We start from the raw sequence: 8,713 nt of genomic DNA on the forward strand, positions 1-8,713 counted from the left end.
AAGCGCAGCGTTTTCAGTGTATTGCCTCAGAATGCAGGGGCAGCTTAACTGCACGGAGACTTGACGTTGCAAGATACTGCACCTTCCTAAATAATGTGACAAAAGTACAACGATACAGAGATCTCGTGTGTTGGAGGAGCAAAAGATGAGGAGGAATGAGACGGGGATCATAGACCGTTGCTGTGCTTGGAGACTGGGAGTTGTCCTCTGCAGCCGGTGAGCATCGCGAGCTGGGGGAGCTGGGAATTGCCGGCTGCCTGCCTCCCGTCGCTCTGGATAGTCAGCAGGGATGGGCCACCCCCTGTCAGGGGAACATCTGGTTGGGAGTTACGGGATCATACCATGGATCCAAGGAATGCCGGGGAGCTGTGCATAGTGACATTAAATTTACCACCATCTCGACATAATCGAGCTTCCCGGGGAATCTGTTCCTACACAAAGAACCGGCTCTGGGCTTGGGTGTGTGGAAGCAGCAAACGGTTATGGGTGTCGCGGGCTTCTTGCAACGCCGTCACCGTGAGACCTTAACTACAAGTTATCATTTATGCCGCAATCTGTAGACTTAAATGCATTTTTAAAAGAAGTTGTTTGTTTTTTTTTTTAAGCACGACACATGTTACACAAAGGACTGTTACATTCAGTTTATTCAAATAACAGAGAGCTCACATTTTGTGACAACATTTCTCCAGAAATGGGGTGGGAACCTGTGTAAGTGTGAGCACTATCATGAAGGCAAAATAGGGATTTTTAAAGGCAAATGATGATTCCTGAGTCCAAGTAGTAACTAGGAAAAATTGAAGTCAAAGTTTCAGGTCCTGCTCTTATCAAATCTCGTTTTGAATTTTAGTAGTCAGTTGTAGGAAGACAAATGACACGGGCAAATTCTTCATATTTTATTGTTCCATTTGGTCCAACTTTGGCTTCTTTTAGCAGGTCATCAACTGAAAGAAAGAGTAAAAGAAAATATAAGTTTGAGTGGCATATACTAGAGGCGTTGTGATCTTCAAAAGAGGAGCAATGCAGGATTTGGGTTTTCAAATCATTTTTCTTAGCAGTATTAACTTCTGGGATCAGTTGGAGGTGCCATCCGGATTGTCGTTTTAAGCGAGCATCAGTCAGCACCTCGGTTTTGATTTCCATGTCTAGCTTTTTGGAGCAGAGATGTCCATCTCCGAGTTCCACATGCAAAAGATTCACAAATTTAATCCAAATCAGCTTTTAATGGCTCTCGGTAGGAGTGGCTGGTTTGGCTGGAATAGCAAACCTGTCCCTAGTCAATTTAGACAAAACTAAGTGCTCATGCAGATGAGGTGCCCAACTTTAAGTAGATTTGTGTGATGCTCATTAATATTGGCGGGCCTTCAGTGTTTTGAAAGCGAAGAATGCCTTCTCAGCTGCGGCTCCAAGGCTCTGGCTGAAAATACTTCTAAAGAAGCGGTAACGGCACCTGGCAGTAGCGATGCTTTTCATTCCAGCTTCGGGAACGCCGCCGCAGTGACAGCAGTTACCTAACTTAAAATGCTCTCTTCTGTACAGGCTAAACCATTAGAAGATGTTTTTCCTGTCAAATAATGTCAATAAACTACAAGTACGTAAGAAGTGACACATAGAAATGTAACGTTGAACGTTGCTGAATGAAGCTGCTGCTGGGAATTGGATGCCGTATTCCTTCGGATGAGAGGAGAGGCGGCGAATTCCCTTGCTTGTTTACTTTACCCGTAACACAGAGTGGGTGGGCGCTAAAACAAACATCAGAGAGTCCCAGCAGCTTTTATTTGGTACTGTTTTGGCCAGCGCTTTCCTTCGCTAAGTGCAGAAGAGGTTTTTGCGTGCACGCTTGCCACTGTTGAGGGGCCTGCGCTGTCCCCAAGCACGCTGCCGTGTTCCTCGGGCCATCGGCGCATGAACGGGGTCGTGGCTGGATGCTGCGCAGAGGGATGGGGCAGGCGGGCTGTCGCAGGGGAGGCTGTTGGGTTGCGGACCTGCATTTTTCCTTTGATATTTTGTTGGCAGGACACCTTCTAGGCGCTTAGAGCCTGTTGATAGACCGTTGAAACGGATGGATCGTACACAGCCATGCGCTAATTACGAGTCCTCCATAATCCCGTGCCCGTGCGGGCTGGAGTCCCCTGGCCGGGGCAGTGCTCGCGTGCTCTCCCTTTCTGAAATGGGTGAGGGCAGCTCAGCGGAGGCTGATCTGTGTCTTTAGAATCACAGAATCGTTAAGGTTGGAAAAGACCCTTAAGATCATTGAGTCCAACCGTTAACCCAGCACTGCCAAGGCCACCACTAAACCATGTCCCTAAGCACCACGTCTCCCCGGCTTTTAAATCCCTCCAGGGATGGGGACTCAGCCCCTGCCCTGGGCAGCCTGGGCCGGGGCCTGACAGCCCTTTGGGGGAAGAAGTTTTCCCTAATACCCAACCCAAACCTGCCCTGGCGCAGCTTGAGGCCGTTCCCTCTCATCCCATCGCTTGTTACTGGGGAGAAGAGACCGACCCCCCCAGCTCCAGCCTCCTTTCAGGCAGCTGCAGAGAGCGATGAGGGCTCCCCTCAGCCTCCTCTTCTCCAGGCTGAGCCCCCCCAGCTCCCCCAGCCGCTCCTCCCCAGCCTTGGGCTCCAGCCCCTGCCCCAGCCTCGCTGCCCTGCTCTGGCCACGCTCCAGCCCCTCCGTGGCCTTCGTGGGGTGAGGGGCCCAGCGCCGAACACTCATGACACAAAACTTTACTCGTGGCCGAGGTTGCCAGAACGGCTGTTCAGGCTGAACGAGCTGTGGTGGTTTAAATAAGACTCCGAGTACTCATACTTGAGCACCGAATAATAGCTTTGCGGTTGTGAAATCCACGGGGAAGGTCATGAGGGGGGGGGGGGGGGTTAGGGGGGAAAAAAGCTGTTTTACTGTAAATAGTTGTGGAAGGTCTCTATAGCAGCATAACCTGTTTCTCCGCTGTTTGTGCGGGTACGGGATGAGACGCTGTTTTCCCCTCTGCCCCTCTGTTTGCGGTCAGGTACCGGTGTGTAGAAAGGCGGCGCAGCCCCGTGGACGCTGCTGCCGGCGGGACCTGGTTGCCGCTGGGGTAAATGGGGGCTGTTGTGAGAACTGCTGGTACCATCAGGTAAGTAACAGCTCTTTCTTTCCAGGAGATCTAATCCTCCCTTCAAAAAGAATACCCTGATGGTAATCAGCTGCTTCTAAGGACATAAATTCAAAAAAATAATTAATTCTTCCCAGAACGTTTAAAAATAACACAGGAGAAAAATGCGTCAGTTCTCATTTGGTAAAAGTACGTTAAAATAAAATAAAGTGAGGGCTTTTCTGGAGCCGCTGTAAATGAAGGTACGTGCCAGTAGTTACTGAACAATCGCAGATGCTCATGAAATCGAGTCTGTTCTGGCATCAAATATTGATAGCAGCTTAGCAAGCTGGAGTTCAGCGCGTTAAGCCAAAGGGGCAATTTCTTGTTGGGAAGCAGCATCGCTTGCTACGTGAGGATCTATAGAGCCTTGTTACAGGTTGGCGTATAGGCTGCGCATCTACTCACAAAGTAATGGGAAATCCCCCTGCGCTCCCCAAATCCTCGGTATGTAACAGTGGTTCTTGTTGGGATGCCTTTAATTAGGGTTAATGTCTCCATGTCTTCACCGTTCAGCTCTCATAATAGCTCTGAAAGTGTTTTCAGATGTCAACAGCTGCATAAACTATTACTCCAGTTAAACAACTGAAGAAAACACTCAGAAGACGTGCCTTGTTGGTGTCTCACTCATGAAACTGGTGATGGCAACTGGACTGACCAACCTTGCTCTGATTAAATTCTACTTTGCCATTAGAAAGGACAGCTCTTGTACCCCCGAGGAGCCTCATGGGGTCTGTACAAACCCCATAACCCTGCTGAAACCCACTCCCTGTCTGTAGCAAACCACTGATGGGTTTTTCTACTTGCTCTCTGCCAGCGATGGAGCGTTAATGTGCACGCTCCAGAGCCCGCTCTCTGCAGCGGGGTCGGAGGGGCGAGAGCTGGAGGAGAAGCCGCAGGTGACGTGGTTTGGAGCAAGGAGGGGACGGGACACCCCGTCTCCAGGGCTGAGGGGTGCAGAGCGCTGCCCTGCCTTCCCGCAGCCTGTGAAAGCTGGAAAAGCGGGGCATGCATTTAAAAAGTTGGTATGCATACATAAAACGCCTAGGGCAAAATCGGCCGTCTAAAAGGTTTTGATCATTTTCAGCTTCCTGGAAATTCCCTCCTATTGTGCTCCTTGGAGGCAAACTTCTGACAAACAGGACAGTGTGTTTTCTTTTTTTTTTTTTTTTTTAAAAGAATCTTAATTAAAAAGTCCCCCTCTCTCTTCCAAATTGTGCTGGCCACAGAGCTCACCATAGCGGCGCTTGTGGGAAGCTGCTTGTGCCCCATGTGCTCCTTACAGCATCCCTGCGGCTGGGGGAACGGACGCTCGCTTTATAAATGCAGCGAAGCATCTCGGGGTGAAAAACCATCATTCAGGAGACAACTCGAGAAAGGGAAAACGTCCCTCGGTTAACGGGCAGCTGGTTTACCTCTTCTGCAAGGCACGGAATCTCTGCTTAGCCATTGTGGTGTGGGTAGAGGCTGACGACGGCAAGGAGCCTTCGCCGTCAGGTGAGTAATTAGCTGCAGCGAGCTGATGTCGCTAACGCGCTCCGCTCGGCTCTGGGAGCGCTCCCCGCTCCGTGCGCGTCTCCGGGCTCAGCTGGGGGCTCTGCATTACGTGGGCCAAGTGTTTTAAACGGCGGCACGAGCTCGTCGTAGGGCTGTGGCGGGTGGGGTGGAGCTGGGGACGCGACGGCAAGGCACGATACCCTGGTGCACTGCGCGTCCCGGGCGCGATGGGGGGGGGGGTCCCTTCTCCCCCCGCCAAGGGGGGCACCCGCGCTGTCTCCCACTGGCACAGGTCCTTCCTGGCTTCCCAGCTGGAAGCGCCTGATCCCAGATTTGACTACAGAGGAAAATCAGGAAGGAAATAAGACGACGGGGAACATTTGATACATCTTTGAATTGCAAAATACCTTCTTCCTCGGAAAGCTTTTCTCCTAGTCTTGTAAGTTTGGCTCTAAGCTCCGAAACAGCGATAACGCCTCTCTTCTGCCTGTCTATCATGGACAAGGCCGTGAGGATTTCCCTCTCGGGTTCCTCTTGCTTCATTTGCCTGTACATTATATTCAGGAAAGTGGAGAAATCCAACTCTGCGTTTCTGTCTGGGAAAATAAGAGCAGATCCTTTAGGAATGGCTCAGTTTTGTAGTCTGGATCCAGACCTAAGCATCCCCCTCCTCTCCCTGCCCAGTTCCCCTTCCTGGGGCACCTTTTCCCTTTTCCCTGCCCCTGCTCTGGAGCAGGGTGGGCCACTGCTGCGGGCTTTCTCCTGGCCCAAAAGCCCATTTATAGCTCTGCTAGACTGGTGCTCTGCAACCTTGTACCCAGAATTTTTCATCCAGCCCACTTTATCTCATGATTCTTCTTTGGTCTTTGTGCTGTGCTTTGAATTTATTCATACATCTCTGCAGGTGAATATCTTTCTGTGCTTTTCTACCTCTGCTGGTTGGACTGGAGAGTTTCCAGCCTCAAACCCCATAATCGATACGTATGCCTCCCGCTGCTCTTGAAGCTTTTCTTTTTTAATGGCACTATTGTAGTCTGTGTGCTGGATTGACTTTGTTCACCGTCTAGCACATCCGACTAGGTTTGGGTGACCGCTCTTGGCTATGCTGCATTGCCTGGGCTGTTTCACCTGAGAGTGAATATTACCTACTGGGCTCCAGGCAGCCTCCTTTTCTTTGCATTTAGTCTCCTGACCACAGAAAAGTTGCATTTCTCCAACCGTAATCCAGTGTCTTTTATTCACGTGCTACCGCTGCACCTGGCTTACCGATATTGTGCAAGTGCAGGTGTCTCTGCACCTCTCCTGGCGTCGGGCTGGCTCCCAGGCACCGCATCACTGCCATCAGGTCGGAGGCTTTTATCTTGCCTTTTTCTTTCTTGTCGTACAGGGAAAAACATTCCTTGAACTCTAATTAAAAACCAAAACTCTTGTTATGCCATGTAAGATTACATTGATCTACCTACCGGTGACGTTTCTTCTCCCGTTGCCTGGTCGGGCGGCGTTGGTAGGGTTCCAGCGGGGATACGGTGTCTGCTTCGGGGTGTCTCGTTTCAAGGAAGATGATGGGCAGTGAGGGAGGACCCGGGGTAAAGTGCCAAGGGCAATTAAAATCCAGGCTTGTGAATAGCTGAACTAATTGGGGTCCTTCAGCCTAACGAAGCAAGTCTGAAAGTGGAGTCAGGCTTCCAAATACGTGGAATACTGTTAAAAAGTACTTTTTGCTGCCTTCGTGGGGGGTAGGAGAGGATGCTAAAGGAATGAGCCTGAAGGAGCGGTGGAGGGTGCTGGTTTGGTCCCTGCCATGGTCCCTGCAGCGTCTGGCACTTGCCCCTGCTTCGGCCTGCCACCGGCTGCATTTTAATAAAGATAATGTCGTGTTTGACGGTCTGAGTGCTGCCAGCTGTGTGAGCCTAGCCCAGGAGAGCCTGCCTGCCCTGCCGCCATCCCGCTGCAGCACCTCCCCTCCCTCGCTTCTCCCCGAGGTCCTCGCCTGCCTGCTCGCCCTCTTCCCTTCCCCCTCGAACGCTGGCTCCGCGGTTTTCAAATAAATAAATAAATGAGGGTTGCAGCTGACCTAGATAAGGCTGCCATCTCTCATCCTCCCTTCCCACACTGCTCCCCGCGCAGTGGCAGGCTCTGCTCCTCGTCACGCTCAGCGCTAATGGGCAAGTTGTGCTGCATAGGGACGGCCCTGTCTGCACAGCAGCCAGGGGAATAAAAATCAGCCTATTTTGGCGCGATCACCCTCTGTGCTCATCCTCTCTGGCCATAGACCTTATTGCAGGTGTGAGTGCAGCGTGGCAGGGCCCCGTGGGTGCTGGGCGCCCCGTGGGTGCCTCCTCCCCTGCAGCGATCCTGCAGAGTTGCTGAGCCCAAGGGTGCTGCAGATTAACAGATTGGTAATAATACTCTTATTTCAGCTTTCTTCTGCCATTCTTGTAGCAAACCCTTCCTTGTTCCCACCTGAGGCAGGGCTCCCCTCTCCCAGGGAGAGCCCCGGTGCCTCGCAATGAGAATTTGTCCTTCCCGCACCCTCTCCTTCCTCCTCCTCCTCCTCCTCCTTCACCTTCGCTCCCGTCACATGTGAAACCTCCAGTACTGCAACTGGTCACCTGAAATTTCTCCTGGTCCCTGCTAGCTTGCCCAGGGCTGACGTGTTTATGGGGTTGGGAGGTTGCTGGTTAACCTCTGCCGGCCTCGATGCGATCCAGCCTGCGGGTCTGCGGGGGGTGTCAGCTCCCTGCCTGGGCCCAGCGCGCTCTTCACGAAATCAGGGGGGTTTCTCTGCTTTCAGAGCAAGCCGAGCCCCTCAGGCGCTGGGAGGAGGGCAAGTGGGGAGCACGAGCCCAGGCCAAGGCACTTCGGGGGGGAAATGCCATTTTTTATATATTTAAAAATGTGTGTATGTATATATATATAAATATATATATAAAAATACATTAAAATTAAGCTGATCTTGCTAATTAAAAACAAAAACCAAACAAAACCAGAACAAAACTGTACGTACCATTAATCTGATCCTGGGACAGAAATTTTGCCTGTAGCGTGAAGTGGGGAAGGAGAAGGAAAGAAAGAAAAATAAAACAGCTTTAAAATGTGGAAGGGGGGAGCGGGCGTGAGTGGTTTGTACCAGCCGAAACGCTTCACTCACCATTATTTTGGGGGCCCTCCTTGTGTTTTACGCTGCCCGTCCCGATCGGAGGCGTCTGCTGCTACTTTTTCTATTTGATTAAGGGCTAAAGTCCGCCAGCCCGGGGTGGAGCGCGGCCGGGCTGTAATAAATACCCCGCTGCTATGGCTACGCGACCTGATCCGTGCTGGGGCTGGATCCCGCTGCCAGCACGGCTCCTGCTCACACGCCGTGGGGCGAAGGGCTCTCCCCAGCCTGCCCGAAGCCCTGGGGCTCTGGACAGGACCCCGAGCAGCGATGCTGCCAGGGGAGTGGGGCAAGAGCTTCCCTCGGTCGGGGTTTAAGGGTGTTTGGGGTCGGGCTGGATGGAGATGAGCTGGTTGAACGCAGAAGGTTCGATAATCTCAAATAGCTGCACACCTTGCGCTCAGCTTAGCTGCTGGGAGACAAATCCAGCCTCGCTGATATCTGCTGAGGCCCCTGGGGAAGGGTGCGGGGGGATTTACAGCTTTGCAGTTTGCTGCTGGAGGGGTTTTGCAGGAGGAGGAGTTAATTTGGGCTCTGCAGGTCCTGGCTGAGCTCGGTGCGGGGTTTCGGGCATCTCTGGGCTTGCAGGGCAAGGGGGTTCAGACATGCGCCCTGCAAACACGGTGAAGCTGGGACATTGCAGACGGGCTGAGAGGAGAAAGGATTTTTGAGATGGTTTAAAAAGCTCCCTGTTGTCTGAGTTTTTATTTATTATCGTTTACTTAGTTAAATCTGCTTGGGAGCAAACAGCCTCCAGGACTGCCAGGTCTCGTTGCAGCCCTTGGCTGGGGCTCAGAAGGGGGAGAGGGAGGAGGCGATGCTGGGGGAGAGGGAGGCCTGCAGCCAGCCCGAGAGCTGTGGGCGTTGGAGCCTGGGTGCCTGGGGGAGGCAGAGCCCCCAGCTGCTGTGGACCAGCCCAAACGGC

General features: G+C 52.2%; 1 protein-coding gene across 1 annotated transcript; it reads right to left on the reverse strand.

Annotated features, from left to right (window-relative positions):
* Positions 1-626: 626 nt before the first annotated feature.
* CALML4 (calmodulin like 4) lies at positions 627-8,062 on the reverse strand. The gene is made up of 5 exons (XM_087745447.1): positions 7,783-8,062; positions 7,639-7,669; positions 5,898-6,038; positions 5,039-5,227; positions 627-941 (listed from the first exon to the last, which is right to left on the reverse strand). Exons 1-5 carry the CDS (start codon positions 7,783-7,785, stop codon positions 844-846), a joined length of 462 nt encoding a protein of 153 aa, XP_087601573.1. The 5' UTR covers positions 7,786-8,062; the 3' UTR covers positions 627-843.
* Positions 8,063-8,713: the final 651 nt, after the last annotated feature.

The sequence above is a fragment of the Nipponia nippon genome, unplaced genomic scaffold (genome assembly GCF_047370975.1).
Source record: "Nipponia nippon isolate SJK-2023a ecotype South Korea unplaced genomic scaffold, ASM4737097v1 scaffold_9, whole genome shotgun sequence".
Taxonomy (NCBI): domain Eukaryota; kingdom Metazoa; phylum Chordata; class Aves; order Pelecaniformes; family Threskiornithidae; genus Nipponia; species Nipponia nippon.

Bases quoted from the DNA above. Each gene is read 5' to 3' on its own strand.
- CALML4 (XM_087745447.1), bottom strand. The intron at 6,039-7,638 runs GTACGTACAGTT...GTTTTTAATTAG, and splicing joins GTCCCAGGATCAGATTAATG to AGTTCAAGGAATGTTTTTCC. The intron at 5,228-5,897 runs GTAAGCCAGGTG...TTATTTTCCCAG, and splicing joins CCTGCACTTGCACAATATCG to ACAGAAACGCAGAGTTGGAT.